General features: G+C 42.7%; 1 protein-coding gene across 1 annotated transcript; it reads left to right on the forward strand.

Annotated features, from left to right (window-relative positions):
• The first annotated feature begins 149 nt into the window (after window positions 1-149).
• LOC310702645 (uncharacterized protein) lies at window positions 150-16,240 on the forward strand. Its single transcript, XM_083494533.1, has 13 exons — window positions 150-271; window positions 2,991-3,128; window positions 4,138-4,275; window positions 4,470-4,598; window positions 4,934-5,074; window positions 5,645-5,779; window positions 6,998-7,132; window positions 7,551-7,685; window positions 9,139-9,273; window positions 9,692-9,826; window positions 11,281-11,415; window positions 11,834-11,968; window positions 16,158-16,240. The coding sequence occupies exons 2-13, from the start codon at window positions 2,993-2,995 to the stop codon at window positions 16,217-16,219; spliced, it is 1,551 nt and encodes a 516-aa protein (XP_083350659.1). The 5' UTR covers window positions 150-271; window positions 2,991-2,992; the 3' UTR covers window positions 16,220-16,240.
• Window positions 16,241-17,676: the final 1,436 nt, after the last annotated feature.

Consider the following 17,676-nt stretch of genomic DNA (forward strand, 5'->3'; position numbering starts at 1 on the left):
CCCCCTGCCAAGCAGGACTCCGCCTGTCCACGCAAATACATTCGTGGTACTCAAAGACGGAATTCTTTTCAGTGTTTTCTATGTTTATTGAGATTGCTGAGAGATATTGATGTCCTCTTCTCCTTTGTTTTGACCATGTCCCAAGGCTTGGTCCACACTGCAGGCAAGAAATGTCGGGGTCAGTGCAAGTCAAGATGTTCCAGTGGTGAATATATATCTTCAACAAGAGTCTGCCCTGTCCTTGGCTATGTCTTCTGCTGTAAACGGGCAGGTAATGTTCTCATGCTTTTCATGTGCTAGAGAAGCAATGATGTATTGGGGGATTTCTGGGTAAGGGACATGTGGGGGTGCAAATGAGGGTTATTTTGAAATTCCATGGTTTCTAATGAATTGCATGGTAGACAGGGATTACTCTGAAGCCAAATATGTGACTGAATGAGTGGCTTTTTAACAGCCCTTGGATTTTCAGGGATGCTTCTCAGGTAGCTCAGTTGGTTAGGGCACGGTGGTGATAACGCCAAGGTCGCAGGTTCGATTCCCATATGGGACACCTGAATATTCCTGCACTGCAGGGAGTTGGACTGGATGATCCGCAGGGTCCTTTCCAACTCTTCAGTTCTATGATTTGGAAATATTCGTTTAAAGAAAAGGCGAGTAAGAGGCAACTTTGCAAAATTACGTATGACATGGAGAAAGTGGATGAAGGAAAATTGTTCTCCCTCTCTTGTAACACATGAATTTATGGGCATCCTCCACTGCTGGAGACTTCTAAATGCCAGTTGCTGGAAACTCCAGGAGGGGAGAGGGTTCTGGTGCTTGAATCCAGCTTTCTGGTTTCCCATAGGCATCTGGTTGGCCACTGTGAGAACAGATTGGTGGCCTTGATGAGCAATTGGCCTGATCCAACAGGCTCTTCTCATTTGCGAGGCCGGCACAGGGGTGTGCTAGTGGCTGTTGTTGAATGGTTTCTTTAAATGTAAACGTTCATCATTGTTCCACCCGATGTGTATGTCTTTAAGGGGCCAGAGCAAAATAACAAGACCCAGCTTTACAGCTGTGAAACATAGCAGGTGCTGCTGAGTTGTGTTAATTAAGCTGTGTCAGCAATTGCATGTAGTATATAAGGAGCAGCACCTAGCTCTCCCTTTACCCTGGGGGATGGGTTGGTGGTTGGGTCTGGTTCATTGTTGATGTATTTAGTGTATAAGGAGTTTTTGTTTTTGTTATTAAAACCTTGTTTAAGTTATTTTTGAGTCCCTTTTTAATGCATGGTCTCCCCAGCAAGCTCTCTGCAGTGCTACCATACTGCAATTAGCCAACAGCTGTGCTATCTGTCATGGATGCTTTAGTTGAGATTCCAGCATTGCAGGGGTTACGACTAGACGACCCCCAGGGTTCCTTCCAACTCTAAGATTCTATGATTCTATAAGGAGATGATAAGAAGGTGAAGAACCATTGTGCAAATGGAAGTAAAATTTATACAAACCATGGTATTTAGAGGTTGACCTGCTTTAAAAATAAAATAAAATTCTATGTATATGGGAATATATTGACTGCTGCTCTCTCCAGCTGAAATGTCCCAAGGACTGGTCCACAATGTAGCCAAGAAATGTTGGGGTCAATGCAAGCCAAGATGTTCCTATGGTGAATATATATCCTCAGCGAAAGTCTGCACTGACTTTGGCTATGTCCTCTGCTGCAAACGGGCAGGTAATGATCCCATGTGCTGGAGGAACAAGTGGGGATTTCTGGGTCAGGATCCCAGAGGGTGGGTAGATGTTGGTCCCATGAAGAACAGTGGGAGATGGAGCAAGTATTCTTGAAAAGCTCTTGATACAGAAACTCGTGGTTTTGGTTCACCAAAGAAATGGGCTTTGTTTTCATGTGTGAGTGGGTTGGGTGGGTGTTTTGGATCAGGTTAGCCATATTGATTTGTATGCTGTTGGTAGATTTTTGTCATTGTCTTGTTGGGCTGTGTATGTGATAAAGGGGAGCTATACCAGGGTGAAGGTGTCTTCTTTTATTTGTCCCCGTGTCAGTCTCAACAAATGAAACTGACTTGTAAAAATGTTACATGGGGAAAAATATACAAGAGAGAGACATTGCGTACACTTTTGTAAATCAAGAAAATCTTTAATAATAATAAAAAGAGACCAAAGAAATGGGCAAAATTGGGCTCTCTAGAACTTTTTGGAACTTTTCTGAATTGCACGTATCATGTTGAGAGTTACACACACACACACATGCACTTTTAATGCACTTTTAATGCACTTTTTCTCTGCTCAGGTAAAATGCCCCATGAATTGGCCACGAAATGTTTGGGTAGATGCAAGCCAAAATGTTCCCATGGGGAATATGTGTTGTCCGCTGGTTCCTGCTCTGTTTCTGGCTTCTTCCTTTGCTGTAGAAAGCCAGGCTGCCTTCATGTCACCTTTGCAGACATCTTTGTAATGCAGACTTGGTCTGCTAATGGGCCTGGTACCAGAAGCCAGCTGCCCATAGAGCACCTCTTTGGGGATCCTGCTATTTTCCATTCTCTGGGCGTGACCAAGCCAGCACAGATGTCGCTGAGACAGGAGTGCAAACATGCTGGGAATGTGGCTTGGGAAAGTGCATCTTTGTTTGAGACTCTACCCTGTTGTGAGGTAACCCAAAGCTTCCTGACGCAGCACTTGTGGAAGGTGTTGTGTCGTCACTCCTGGCAGTTGTAAGAGAGGAGTTATTTACTTTGCTTGAAAGTGAATTTCAAAGCCGTCATTTCCTGATGGACAGGAATTACTGAGAAGCCCAATGAGAGATCAAATGAATTACTTTTAGAAGCCCTTGAGTTCCCATGGATGGAGAAACACATGGATCATCAAGGCAAACAGTCCTCTGGTTCTTCTCTCTGGAACCGTATTAATGGTGTTCAGAGACATCTTTTCAATATTTAAAATACTTCTGATATTTCCAAATGCTTAGAGATGCTGATGATCTATTATCTGTTTCAGGAATGCCACAAGGATTGATTTCTGCTGCATCTCTGAATCTTCGGGGTAGATGCAAGTCAAGATGTTCGTATGGTGAATTTGTGTCTCCAGCAGTAGTGTGCCCTTTTCCTGGCACCCTATTCTGCTGCAAATGGCCAGGTAAAATGCTTTTAATGCACTAGAGCAACAAGGGGACCAGGTAAAATGCCCCATGAATGGACCACGAAATGTTAGGGTAGATGCATGTCAAAATGTTCCCATGGTGAATATGTGTCTTCTGACAGATCCAGCTCTGTTCCTGTTTGCTGTAGAAAGCCATGTAAAACCTGGGAATTCCGGACGAGTGGTGGTTTGTGGGCACAGCTCATAGATGGCCTGCCCAGGGCTAGTCTTGCAGCACAGCCATTGGAGAACATGCACGTTTTCCTCAGCAGCCACACCACCTTGCAGCAAGAAGTCTGATTTGAATGGGCCAATCCAAGAATGCTGCCTCAAGAATTGACACTTGCTGTAGCTAATATATATATATATATATATATATATATATATATATATATATATATATAATAATTAATAATATATGTATACCCCGCCCATCTGGCTGGGTTTCTCCAGCCACTCTGGGTGGCTTCCAACAAAAGATAAGTAAAACATTTTTAAAAATTGTGGTTAAATGCAATTCAGGATGTTCCAGTGGTAAAAATCTGTCTTCAGCAAGACTCTGCTCTATTCCTGGCAGCTGTCAGAGGCCAGATAATATTCAAAAGCTTTTTACATGGTAGAACAACTGCAATGTATTGGGAAATTCTTGGTAAGGTACGTAGTGGAGGATTATTGGCATCCGTCTCTCTTGGAAGACAATGGAGGAATGTAACTGTGGGGGGTGAGGTCACTCCTGGTGGTTGTAAGAGAGGAGTCACTTCCTAATGAATTGTGAGATGGACAGGAATTACTGAGAAGCCCAATGAGAGATTGAATGAGTAGCTTTTAGAAGCCCTTGAGTTCCAATGGATGGAGATACACATGGATCATCAAGACAAACAGTCCTCTGGTTCTTCTCTCTGGAACTATATTAATGATGTTCAGAGACATACTTCTTTTCAATATTTAAAATGTTTCTGATATTTCCAAATGCTTAGAGATGCTGATGATCTATTATCTGTTTCAGTGATGTCACAAGGATTGATTTCTGGTGCATCTCTGAATCTTCGGGGTAGATGCAAGTCAAGATGTTCGTATGGTGAATTTGTGTCTCCAGCAGTAGTGTGCCCTATTCCTGGCAACCTATTCTGCTGCAAATGGCCAGGTAAAATGCTTTTAATGCAATAGAGCAACAGTGATGTACAAGGGGATTATCGAGAAAGGGACATAACGTGAGTTCAGATGAGAGTTAAAAAATGGGACAATGTCACTGGATAAAAACTATGGCATTTAGCTATCGAACCATTTTTTCTATGTATAAGGGAAGATGTTAATGGTTCCTTTTCTCCTTTGCTGAAGTGTTCCAAGGATTGGTTCACAGTGTAGGCAAGAAATGTCAATGCAAGTTAACATGTGGCAACAGTGAATATGCAACTTTAGCAAGAGCCTGTTCTAATCCAGACTTTGTCTTCTGCTGCAAAAAGCGAGGTAATATTCCCATACTTGTATTGTGCTGGAGCAACAATGATGCATGTGTGGGTTTTCTGGGTCACGATCTCATTGGGTGGGTAGATACCGGCCCTGTGTAGGGCAATGGGAAATGGAACAAGTGTCTTTGAAAAAGCTCTTGAATTTGCAGGGATATAAAAACTCATGGCTTTGAAGTATCAAAGAACCAGAGGGAAAGGAGCTCTTTGGCTATTTTTGGAAATGGAAACCTCACAAAACTTTCTTTGAACTGTTGATATATTGAATTCTCCCTACATTATTATTATTATTATTATTATTATTTATTAGTTGATGATCTCTTGTTTTCTGTCAAGATAAAGAGCCTAAACAATTGACAAATGCTGCAGCTCAGAAATGTGTGGGTAGATGCAAGGCAAGGTGTTCCAAGGGTGAAAAGGTGTCTTCAACATGTTCCTGCTCTATTCCTGGCTTCGTCTTTTGCTGTCACAATCCAGGTAATATCCCAAAAATGTCTTTGTGCTAGAACAACTATAATATATTCAGGGTTTTCTGGGTAAGTCACACAACACATGGGTAGACGGGAATTATTTACATTGTCTTCTCAAGAATTGCAGTATATTTTGCTTTTTTAATTAATCAACAGGAATTAAATTGAAGCCGATTGAGTGATTGAATGAGAGGCTTATAATGGTCCTTGGATTTGCTAGGATAGACAAACTCATAGATTCCTGTTCACCAAAGAAATAGGCAGAGCTGTCCGTTTATTTTCATAAATGGGCAGCCAATTCTAACTTCTAAGAAATGGACTTCTGGGGTTGTATCCAACAAACTCATCCCACTTGTGCAAGAACTTCTGTTTGTAAGCAGATTGTGGACGGCACAAGGTGATATAGGGAAAAGACGACGAGAGATGTTCCATTCCTCAGGCTGAAGTCATTGTTACAATGTGAATGAATTCACTGGATACAAACCATGGTATTTAGAAATTCAACCGCTTTTAAAAATATATATATTTTCTATGTGCATGGGAAGATATTGATGGTATCTTCTCTGTTTTTCCAAAGTGTCTCAAGGATTGGTCCGCCCTGAAGGCAAGAAATGTCATGGTCAATGCAAGTTAGCATGTGGCCACAGTGAATATGCATCTTCAACAAGAGTCTGCTCTAATCCCAACTTTGTCTTCTGTTGTAAAAAGCAAGGTAATGTTCCCATGCTTTTAATGTGGTGGAGGAACAATGATGAGAGGGGGGATTTCTGGGTCAGGATTCCAGCGGGGTGGGTACATGCTGGTCTTGAGAAAAACAGTGGGAGATGACACCCGTGTCTTTGAAAAGCTGTTGAATTTGCTGGGATATAGAAACTCATCGTTTTAGTTCATCAAATAACTACTCAAACTTTGGTTTTGGAAATAACAGCCTCATATTACTTTTTCTTGCAGTAGACTTGTTTTGAGAGATTAAATTTGCTTTGTATTTCCTCCAACTGCTTATGGCAGGAGTGTGAGGCATTCATGGAAAAGAGTTTTGGCTCAATGCAACGTATCAGCAGAGAGACTGAAGGTCCCGTGTTGTATGGTTCAGTATAGCATGGCAAGCTAGCATGGCAAGATGCTTGTGCATCTCTCTGTATACTTGTATCTCGCAAGGCTTACTTCAAAGCCCAGAACTGTATTACAGTAGACTAGTTCAAGATGTAAGAGCATCTTTTAAAGTTTACGTGGCTAGCATGTTTATGCTTGTCTTGTAAGGTAAAGGTAAAGCGACCCCTGACCATTAGGTCTAGTCATCCTCCGACTCTGGGGTTGCGGTGCTCATCTCGCTTTATTGGCCGAGGGAGCCGGCGTTTGTCCGCAGACAGCTTCAGGGTCATGTGGCCAGCATGACTAAGCCGCTTCTGGCAAACCAGAGCAGCACACGGAAACACCGTTTACCTTCCTGCCGGAGCAGTACCTATTTATCTACTTGCACTTTGACGTGCTTTCGAACTGCTAGGTTGTCAGGTGCAATGGGAGCTTACCCCATCGTGGGGATTCGAACAGCCAACCTTCTGATCGGCAAGTCCTAGGCTCTGTGGTTTAACCCACAGCACCACCCGCGTCCCTTGCTTGTCTTGTACCATAAGGTAATAAACACTTTCTACTCTAGACTGTAGTGAGTGATGTTGGGACCAAGTTTCACAGGATAATGACTACAAGACTGCCAGAAGATCATGGCATCTCTGAATCCTTTGGAACAGATTTAGTGGTGCTGGCAGAGAGATAAGAGGAAAGAAAACCTCCATTTCACAGGTGGATGTTTTTGTGAAAATGGGATGGTGCCACTGGGGATAGACTCATAGTATTTAGACATCAAACTCTTCATTCTCCCTCCCTCATTATATGGAAAGATGTGGATGGTATCTTCTCTGTTTTTCTAAAGTATCTCAAGGAATGGTCCACCCTGAAGGCAAGAAATGTCATGGTCAATGCAAGTTAGCATGTGGCCACAGTGAATATGCATCTTCAACAAGAGTCTGCTCTAATCCCGACTTTGTCTTCTGTTGTAAAAAAAAAGGTAATATACCCTTGCTTTTAATGTGGTGGAGGAACAGTGATGAGAGGGGTCATTTCTGGGTCAGTATTCCAGCGCGTGGATACATGCTGGTCTTGTGAAAAACAGTGGGAGAAGGAACCCGTGTCTTGTTTTGAGAGACTATATTTGCTTTGTATTTTCTCTATTTATGGGAAATTCTTTGAGATACAGTGCTACCTCGGGTTACATACGCGTCAGGTTACATACGCTTCAGCGTATGTATCTTTGGAACAGATTTAGTGGTGCTGGCAGAGAGAGCAGAGGAAAGAAAACTTCCATTTTTGTGAAAATGGTATGGTGCCACTGAGAACAGACTATAGTATTTAGACATAAGACTCTTAATTTTCCCTCCCTCATTATATGGAAAGATGTGGATGGTATCTTCTCTGTTTTTCTAAAGTGTCTCAAGGATTGGTAAAGCCTGAAGGCAAGAAATGTCATGGTCAATGCAAGTTAGCATGTGGCCACAGTGAATATGCATCTTCAACAAGAGTCTGCTCTAATCCCGACTTTGTCTTCTGTTGTAAAAAACGAGGTAATATTCCCATGCTTTTAATGTGGTGGAGGAACAGTGATGAGAGGGGGCATTTCTGGGTCAGTATTCCAGCGGGTGGGTACATGCAGTGGTGGAGCTTCATACTCCGGAACTGGGGGGTGGAGAGCAGGCGGGGGTGGGACTGGCGCGTCTTCTTCCTCCGCCGGTGGGTACATGCTGGTCTTGTGAAAAACAGTGGGAGAAGGAACCCGTGTCTTTGAAAAGCTGGTGAATTTGCTGAGATACAGAAACTCATGGTTTTAGTTCATCAAATAACAGCTCAAACTTTGGTTTTGGAAATAACAGCCTCATATTAAGGGCAACCAAAATGATCAAAGGGCAACCAAAATGGTGAAAGGCCTGGAAACAATGCCTCATGAGGAATGGCTAAGGGAGCTGGGCATGTTTAGCCTGGAGAAGAGGAGGTTAAGGGGTGATATGATAGCCATGTTCAAATATATAAAAGGATGTCACATAGAGGAGGGAGGAAGGTTGTTTTCTGCTGCTCCAGAGAAGCGGACACGGAGCAATGGATCCAAACTACAAGAAAGAAGATTCCACCTAAACATTAGGAAGAACTTCCTGACAGTAAGAGCTGTTCGACAGTGGAATTTGCTGCCAAGGAGTGTGGTGGAGTCTCCTCCTTTGGAGGTCTTTAAGCAGAGGCTTGACAACCATATGTCAGGAGTGCTCTGATGGTGTTTCCTGCTTGGCAGGGTGTTGGACTCGATGGCCCTTGTGGTCTCTTCCAATTCTATGATTCTATGATATTATTTTTTCTTGGAGTAGACTTGTTTTGAGAGATTAAATTTGCTTTGCATTTCTCTGTTTATGGGAAATGCTTTCAGATTTTGATGATTTCTTGTTCAGATAAAGTGCCTAAACAATTGACCAAAGCCATACTCAGAGACTGACTTGGATGTTTTATCCAACAATGTCCTTCCAATTGCAAAGGGACTTTTGCTTATGGCAGGAGTGTGAGGCATTCAAGGAAAAGAGTTTTTGCTCAGTTCAACATATCAGCAGAGAAGCTGAAGGTTACATGTTGTATAGCATGGTGAGCTAGCATTGCAAAATGCTTGTGCGTCTCTCTGTATACATGTATCTCGCAAGGTTTACTTCTAAGCCCAGAACGGTATTATAGTAGGTTAGTTCATGATGTACCATCATCTTTTAAAGTTTATGTGGCTAGCATGTTTATGCTTGTCTTGTGCCATGGAACAATAAACACTTTATACTCTAAACTGAAGTGCGTGATGGTGGGCCCAAGTTTCACAGGATAAGGACTACCTGACTGCTAAAAAATCATGGCATCTCTGAATCCTTTGGAACAGATTTAGTGGTGCTTGCAGAGAGAGGAGAGGAAACAAAACCTCCATTTCACATGACTCTTAATTTTCCATCCCTCATTATATGGAAAGATCTTGATGGTATCTTCTCTGTTTTTCTAAAGTATCTCAAGGATTGGTCCGCCCTGAAGACAAGAAATGTCATGGTCAATGCAAGTTAGCATGTGGCCAGAGTGAATATGCATCTTCAACAAGAGTCTGCTCTAATCCCGACTTTGTCTTCTGTTGTAAAAAACGAGGTAATATTCCATTGCTTTTAATGTGGTGGAGGAACAGTGATGAGAGGGGTCATTTCTGGGTCAGTATTCCAGCGCGTGGATACATGCTGGTCTTGTGAAAAACAGTGGGAGAAGGAACCCGTGTCTTGTTTTGAGAGACTATATTTGCTTTGTATTTTCTCTATTTATGGGAAATTCTTTGAGATACAGTGCTACCTCGGGTTACATACGCTTCAGGTTACATATGCTTCAGCGTATGTATTTTTGGAACAGATTTAGTGGTGCTGGCAGAGAGAGCAGAGGAAAGAAAACTTCCATTTTTGTGAAAATGGTATGGTGCCACTGAGAACAGACTATAGTATTTAGACATAAGACTCTTAATTTTCCCTCCCTCATTATATGGAAAGATGTGGATGGTATCTTCTCTGTTTTTCTAAAGTGTCTCAAGGATTGGTCCAGCCTGAAGACAAGAAATGTCATGGTCAATGCAAGTTAGCATGTGGCCACAGTGAATATGCATCTTCAACAAGAGTCTGCTCTAATCCCGACTTTGTCTTCTGTTGTAAAAAACGAGGTAATATTCCCATGCTTTTAATGTGGTGGAGGAACAGTGATGAGAGGGGGCATTTCTGGGTCAGTATTCCAGCAGGTGGGTACATGCAGTGGTGGAGCTTCATGCTCCGGAACCGGGGGGTGGAGAGCAGGCGGGGGTGGGACTGGAGCGTCTTCTTCCTCCGCCGGTGGGTACATGCTGGTCTTGTGAAAAACAGTGGGAGAAGGAACCCGTGTCTTTGAAAAGCTGGTGAATTTGCTGAGATACAGAAACTCATGGTTTTAGTTCATCAAATAACAGCTCAAACTTTGGTTTTGGAAATAACAGCCTCATATTAAGGGCAACCAAAATGATCAAAGGGCAACCAAAATGGTGAAAGGCCTGGAAACAATGCCTTATGAGGAATGGTTAAGGGAGCTGGGCATGTTTAGCCTGGAGAAGAGGAGGTTAAGGGGTGATATGATAGCCATGTTCAAATATATAAAAGGATGTCACATAGAGGAGGGAGGAAGGTTGTTTTCTGCTGCTCCAGAGAAGCGGACACGGAGCAATGGAGCCAAACTACAAGAAAGAAGATTCCACCTAAACATTAGGAAGAACTTCCTGACAGTGAGAGCTGTTCGACAGTGGAATTTGCTGTCAAGGAGTGTGGTGGAGTCTCCTCCTTTGGAGGTCTTTAAGCAGAGGCTTGACAACCATATGTCAGGAGTGCTCTGATGGTGTTTCCTGCTTGGCAGGGGGTTGGACTCAATGGCCCTTGTGGTCTCTTCCAACTCTATGATTCTATGATATTATTTTTTTCTTGGAGTAGACTTGTTTTGAGAGATTAAATTTGCTTTGCATTTCTCTATTTATGGGAAATGCTTTGAGATTTTGATGATTTCTTGTTCAGATAAAGTGCCTAAACAATTGACCAAAGCCATACTCAGAGATTGACTTGGATGTTTTATCCAACAATGTCCTTCCAATTGCAAAGGGACTTTTGCTTATGGCAGGAGTGTGAGGCATTCAAGGAAAAGAGTTTTTGCTCAGTTCAACATATCAGCAGAGAAGCTGAAGGTTACATGTTGTATAGCATGGTGAGCTAGCATTGCAAAATGCTTGTGCGTCTCTCTGTATACATGTATCTCGCAAGGTTTACTTCTAAGCCCAGAACGGTATTATAGTAGGTTAGTTCATGATGTACCAGCATCTTTTAAAGTTTATGTGGCTAGCATGTTTATGCTTGTCTTGTGCCATGGAACAATAAACACTTTCTACTCTAAACTGAAGTGCGTGATGGTGGGCCCAAGTTTCACAGGATAAGGACTACCTGACTGCTAAAAAATCATGGCATCTCTGAATCCTTTGGAACAGATTTAGTGGTGCTTGCAGAGAGAGGAGAGGAAACAAAACCTCCATTTCACATGACTCTTAATTTTCCCTCCCTCATTATATGGAAAGATCTTGATGGTATCTTCTCTGTTTTTCTAAAGTATCTCAAGGATTGGTCCGCCCTGAAGACAAGAAATGTCATGGTCAATGCAAGTTAGCATGTGGCCACAGTGAATATGCATCTTCAACAAGAGTCTGCTCTAATCCCGACTTTGTCTTCTGTTGTAAAAAACGAGGTAATATTCCCTTGCTTTTAATGTGGTGGAGGAACAGTGATGAGAGGGGTCATTTCTGGGTCAGTATTCCGGCGCGTGGATACATGCTGGTCTTGTGAAAAACAGTGGGAGAAGGAACCCGTGTCTTGTTTTGAGAGACTATATTTGCTTTGTATTTTCTCTATTTATGGGAAATTCTTTGAGATACAGTGCTACCTCGGGTTACATACGCTTCAGGTTACATACGCTTCAGCGTATGTATCTTTGGAACAGATTTAGTGGTGCTGGCAGAGAGAGCAGAGGAAAGAAAACTTCCATTTTTGTGAAAATGGTATGGTGCCACTGAGAACAGACTATAGTATTTAGACATAAGACTCTTAATTTTCCCTCCCTCATTATATGGAAAGATGTGGATGGTATCTTCTCTGTTTTTCTAAAGTGTCTCAAGGATTGGTCCAGCCTGAAGACAAGAAATGTCATGGTCAATGCAAGTTAGCATGTGGCCACAGTGAATATGCATCTTCAACAAGAGTCTGCTCTAATCCCGACTTTGTCTTCTGTTGTAAAAAACGAGGTAATATTCCCATGCTTTTAATGTGGTGGAGGAACAGTGATGAGAGGGGGCATTTCTGGGTCAGTATTCCAGCGGGTGGGTACATGCAGTGGTGGAGCTTCATACTCCGGAACCGGGGGGTGGAGAGCAGGCGGGGGTGGGACTGGTGCGTCTTCTTCCTCCGCCGGTGGGTACATACTGGTCTTGTGAAAAACAGTGGGAGAAGGAACCCGTGTCTTTGAAAAGCTGGTAGAAACTCATGGTTTTAGTTCATCAAATAACAGCTCAAACTTTGGTTTTGGAAATAACAGCCTCATATTGCTGGAGGAACTATGTTGAATGGGGGGATTTCTTGATCAGGATACCCGTGGGTGGGTACATGCTGGTCTTGTAAAAAACAGTGGGAGATGGAACAAGTTGAAAAGATCTTGTATTTGCAAGGATGTACAGTGGTGCCTCGCAAGACAAACATAACCCGTTCCGCGAGTCTCTTCATCTAGCGGTTTTTCCGTCTTGCGAAGCAACCCTATTAGCGGCTTAGCGGATTAGCGCTATTAGCGGTTTAGCGGCTATTAAAGGCTTAGCGGCTTAGCGGCTAAAAGGCTATTAGCGCCTTAGAAAAAGGGGGGGGGGAGTGAAAAAAATCGCAAGACTCGCAAGAAGTTTTCGTCTTGCAAAGCAAGCCCATAGGGAAATTCGTCTTGCGAAGCACATCGAAAAACGGAAAACCCTTTTGTCTAGCGGGTTTTTCGTCTTGTGAGGCATTTGTCTTGCGGAGCACCACTGTATGAAATCATGGATTCATCAAATAAATGGGGATATGGCCCCATTGTTATTCGCAGAAATAGAAACCCTATGACTTTGAGACGTTGATGATCTCTTGATCTCTGTTCATGTAAAGTCTCCAGACGACTGAACAAAAAATGTTTGGGTACGTGCAAGTCAAGTTGTTCCCATGGTAAAGATGTCTCATCAAGATGATCTTGCTCTGCTCCCAGCTTTGTCCTTTGCTTCCAAAAGCCATATAACATCACAACACTTTCTTTGTGCTAGAAGAACTATGATATACATATATTGTTCCTAAAGCATCTCAGAAACATGGTGTCACCACTGAAGAGACCTGTTCTTGTGTTGCCAGCTTCCAGACCTCTTGCGCAAGAGGCACACAAAGACAGGTCTCAGATTATGATCAAAGGGTCCAGGCTGGTTCATATGGGAAGAGGCAGTCCTTGAGGTATTGTGATCCTGAGCTGTGTAAGGCTTTATAAGTAAAACCAGCAATTTTAATTGGGTCCCAAAACTAACTGGCAACCCGTGCAGTCAAGCTAGAATTGGTGTGATATGCTCAAACCGCTTTGCCCTGGTGAGCAACCTGGCCACCGAATTCTGCAGCAGCTTAAGTTTCCAAACGAATTTCAGAGGCAGCCCTATATATAATGTGTTGCAATAATCTAACATAGACGTTAATAGGACCCCTGACAGTTAAGTCCAGTCACAAACGGCTCTGGGGTTGCAGCACTCATCTTGCTTTACTGGCCGAGGGAGCTGGTGTTTGTCCACAGACAGTTTTTTTGGGTCATGCAGCCAGCATGACTAAGTCATTTCTGGCAAAACCAGAGCAGCGCATGGAAATGCCGTTTACCTTCTCGCCAGAGTGGTATCTGTTTATCTAATTGCACTTGACGTGCTTTCGAACTGCTAGGTAAGCAGGAGCTGGGACAGAGCAACGGGAGCTCACCCTGTCGTGGGGATTCGAACTGCTGACCTTCTGATCGGCAAGCCCAAGGCTCAGTGGTTTACACCACAGTGCCACCCATGTCCCAAACATAGAGGTTGTTTTTGTTGTTTAGTCATTTAGTCGTGTCCAACTCTTCATGACCCCATGGACCAGAGCATGCCAGGCACTCCTGTCTTGCACTGCCTCCTGTAGCTTGGTCAAACTCATGTTCGTAGCTTCGGTTACCAGAGTATAAATGACAGAAGTTGGGCTGTCACTGTCTAAATAGGGGTGCAGCTGGGCCACTATCTGAAGCTGATGGAAAGCACTTTGGGCCACTGAGGCCGCCTGAGCCTCAAGCAACAGCAAAGTACCCTCAAGCTATGTAGCTGCTCCTTCAGATGGAGTGTAATCCCATCGAAAGCAGGCAACCTCCCATCCATCTAGTCTATGGAACCACCCACTAACAGTGCTTCAGTCTTACATGGCTTGAGCTTCAGTTTGTTATATACTCAGGGAGTTCTTTGTAATCCACACAGTGTGTGGAAATTCCAACAAATCTTGCTTTCTAAGGAATTGCAGAGTAGACAGGCATTGCTGTGAAGCCAAATGAATGCTTGTAAGAATGGCTTTTAACGCATTTTAGATTTGCAGAGATTACATGTTGAGGTCAATGCAAATCAAGATGCTCCAGTGCTGGAAATATGTCTTCCACAAGAGCCTGTGATCAAGCTGCCTACATCTTCTGTTGTAAAAAGCCAAATAAAAGAGACTTTCTGGATCAGGATCCCAAGGGGTGGGTAGATTCTGCTCTTGTGAAAAACAGTGAGAGGTGGGAGGAGTGTCTTTGAAAAGCCCTTGAATTTGCAGGAATACAGAAACTCATGCTCTGGGTTCATCAAAGAAACAAAAGAAAAGGTGCTCTCTGGTTATTTTTGTTAGTGGAAACCTTATATGACTTTTTTGAAGTGGGATTATGGCGCAGAGATATTAAATTCTTTTTGTGCATGTGGAATTTTTAATACTATGGGGAAATGCTCTGAGATGTTGATGATCTCTTGTCTTCTCTTTTGATAAAGTGCCCCAAAGATTGCCTGAGCCTGTAGCTAAGCAACCTGAGGGTGTATGCAAGTTAAGATGTTCCTATGATGAAGATGCGTATTCAGAAGCATTGTGCCCGATTCCCGGCTTTGTTTTCTGCCGTAAAATTACGACAGGTAATGTTTCTATTTATTTATCACATGGCAGAAAAATTGTAATATCTGGACAAAGGCTACCAAAGATAGCAAGACACAAAAAAGAAGAAGAAACGGAAAATAGTACTCATGTAGGGGGAAAAACAAAACAACAACAAAAAGATTTTGTGTATCTTGCAAAACGGGGGGCGGGGGGCGGGACTTGTTATTGTGGTTAACTAGACCTTAATCTAATATGGTATTTATAAAAATGAACTCCAGATATCGTTAGATTTGTCCATGGCAAGTCTACGTGTGTACACAACTTGTTTATGTGTAGCAGGTTTGTGTATATCTTCACTCCAACCATTAAAGGAAGCAGCACTTTTATTTTTCCAGTTAATCAATACCAGTCTTTTTGCTGTAGTGAAGGCGTGGAGAGTCCATTCAAATTGTCCCTTTGGGATACTGAGGGTGGGAAGTTGAAGTTCATGTGACACAGAAAGAGAGAATGACGGAGCCTTTGAATACAGTTTTTGTCGTGGTCCCTGCTTGGCATTATGAATTTAATGGCAAAAGCGTGACTTAGGCTACCGTTCTACAAAGTCAAGTAACATTCCCTCATACTTTGCCATTCCTATAGCAGTGATGATTTAAAGGGTGTGTTTTTTATGATGTATAATACATTGTATGTATAAAAAAAAAATTGTAATAAAATTTAAACATGCCTATGAATGACATGGGTGGCGCTGTGGGTTAAACCACAGAGCCTAGGGCTTACCGATCAGAAGGTCGGCGGTTCGAATCCCTGCAACGGCGTGAGCTTCCATTGTTCGGTCCCAGCTCCTGCCAACCTAGCAGTTCGAAAGCACATCAAAGTGCAAGTAGATAAATAGGTACCGCTCCGGCGGGTAGGTAAACGGCGTTTCCGTGTGCTGCTCTAGTTTGCCACAAGTGGCTTAGTCATGCTGGTCACATGACCCGGAAGTCACATGACCCAGAAGCTGTACGCCGGCTCCCTTGGCCTATAGTGCGAGATGAGTGTGCAACCCCAGAGTCGTCCGCAACTGGAGCTAACGGTCAGGGGTACCTTTACCTTTATGATTTTGCAGTGGGAGCATTGCTCTCCCCCTTAGACAGTTGGTAAAGCCTTTCCCTTTCTGTCTGAGAAGAACAACGATGACCTTCAAATATGCATAGGTTCTTGAAGTTTCTGTTTTAAGATATTGCCTTGCTGATTGTTATGAAATTCAGCTGATTTCTTCCAGCGTGCATTCATATGTCTTGATTAGTACTGATCATGTCCTCCATTTATCAGGTTACCACAGACTGTATCGTGTTGTGCCTGCACTGGCTAAACTGTATCCACCCATCTTTTAAAAGTTCGTCTCCACGCTAACCAGATGTGGGCTGGTGATTCGGAAGAATGCTTTGAGCTGCTGAAACGTCTTCCAGCAATCAAACCACTCGCGATACTTTGACATTCCGAACCTAATAAAACCAAATTTGATGTGGAGATGAATTGCAGAGTCATGATTCTGTCCACAAAGGCTTTCTTTTTAATTTACTTTTCATTTATTTATACACTTCATATGCCACTTAACTACAATAGTCTTTTACAAAGATATAATACATTAAAAAATAAACTCCAACCCCAGTCAAAACTATAAAATCAAACTTCAGTTAAAATGCTCTTCAGTAGGCACCCGATATTTAGTAGGGAGTGAGCCTGTCTGACCTCAGTCGGAATGAAGCTCCAAAAAATTGGGCTTCTGAATCTGGAGAGGACCACTGATGATGATCCCCCCCAAAGACTTCCACGATTAGATGGTCCCTGAGGTATCTTGGGCCGATTTTTTTTAAAAAATATTTTTTATTAGATTTCCATTTAACAAACCAATCATATCAAATTAGTTATTCCAAATTATACCAATACATATCATAAAGTCCAAATATTTAGCCGAATTTTAAATTTTTGTTGGGGGTACCCATGCTTCGAGTTCAGTAAGGGTCCACTCATCTCATATTTCTTCTGCTTTGATATTCACAAGTCCCATCTTCCCATCTCCTTGTTATCGTTTTTCTTAATAACCTCTGAGTTGTTTCCACAAGTGAGTTGAAACGAACGTTTTTATGTTTCTGTGTGAACTTTGTAATGCTCTCCCGTAATTCATCTCACGCTGATCCAAAAGTCCTGTTTCAAATGGCCAGCACCATTTTTGTCAATTCTGATGAAATACAGACTAAGCTTCTGCTCCTTAATTTTCCCAGACCAGTTGCACCATAAATCAGCCTTTCCAGGTTTTTTTTTTTTTTTGCCAATTCATATCTACAATCCAAACATGATAGCAAAACATTGGCTCACCTCCCCTTTTGACTGTAAATCTCACAACAAAGTCTGTCTCATAATGGCGGATCCCAATAATGACTGCGCCACAGGAAAGCCTCTCATTTTCTTTCCGGATCTTCCACAAAACAAAGCCTTTAGTAAATATTTTTATGTCCACACAGTTTATTTTCCAGTCTCACTTGCAATCAATCATGTGACGGTTCTTCTAGGGGAAGGGTTGTTAGGTAAATCGTAATAAAAAAGAAAAAAAGTTTGGACCGAAATTGTTAAGGGCCCTGTATGTTAATACAATAACCTTGAAACTGCCTTGATAGGGTATGGGCAGCTAACATAGGAGCCAACTCCTAAGGGCCAAGGTCCCTTCGCCGTCCCCAATAAAACATTTGAGGGCCCCGCTACCCCCAAAGTTAATGGGCATTGCCATTCAAATGGTGTGTTGTGCTGCATCATGTGATTGATTATACAGGGCAGGGGCTTACCTCCCCCC

The sequence above is a fragment of the Podarcis liolepis genome, assembly GCF_965112155.1.
Source record: "Podarcis liolepis genome assembly, chromosome: 3".
Lineage (NCBI taxonomy): Eukaryota > Metazoa > Chordata > Lepidosauria > Squamata > Lacertidae > Podarcis > Podarcis liolepis.

Excerpts from the sequence above, each read along its gene's own strand:
- LOC310702645 (XM_083494533.1), top strand. The coding sequence starts at position 2,993 with ATGCCACAAGGATTGATTTCTGCTGCATCTCTGAATCTTCGGGGTAGA. Across the intron at positions 4,599-4,933 it reads CTTCTGCTGCAAAAAGCGAG|ATAAAGAGCCTAAACAATTG; the intron begins GTAATATTCCCA and ends TTTTCTGTCAAG. Across the intron at positions 9,827-11,280 it reads CTTCTGTTGTAAAAAACGAG|TATCTCAAGGATTGGTCCGC; the intron begins GTAATATTCCCA and ends GTTTTTCTAAAG.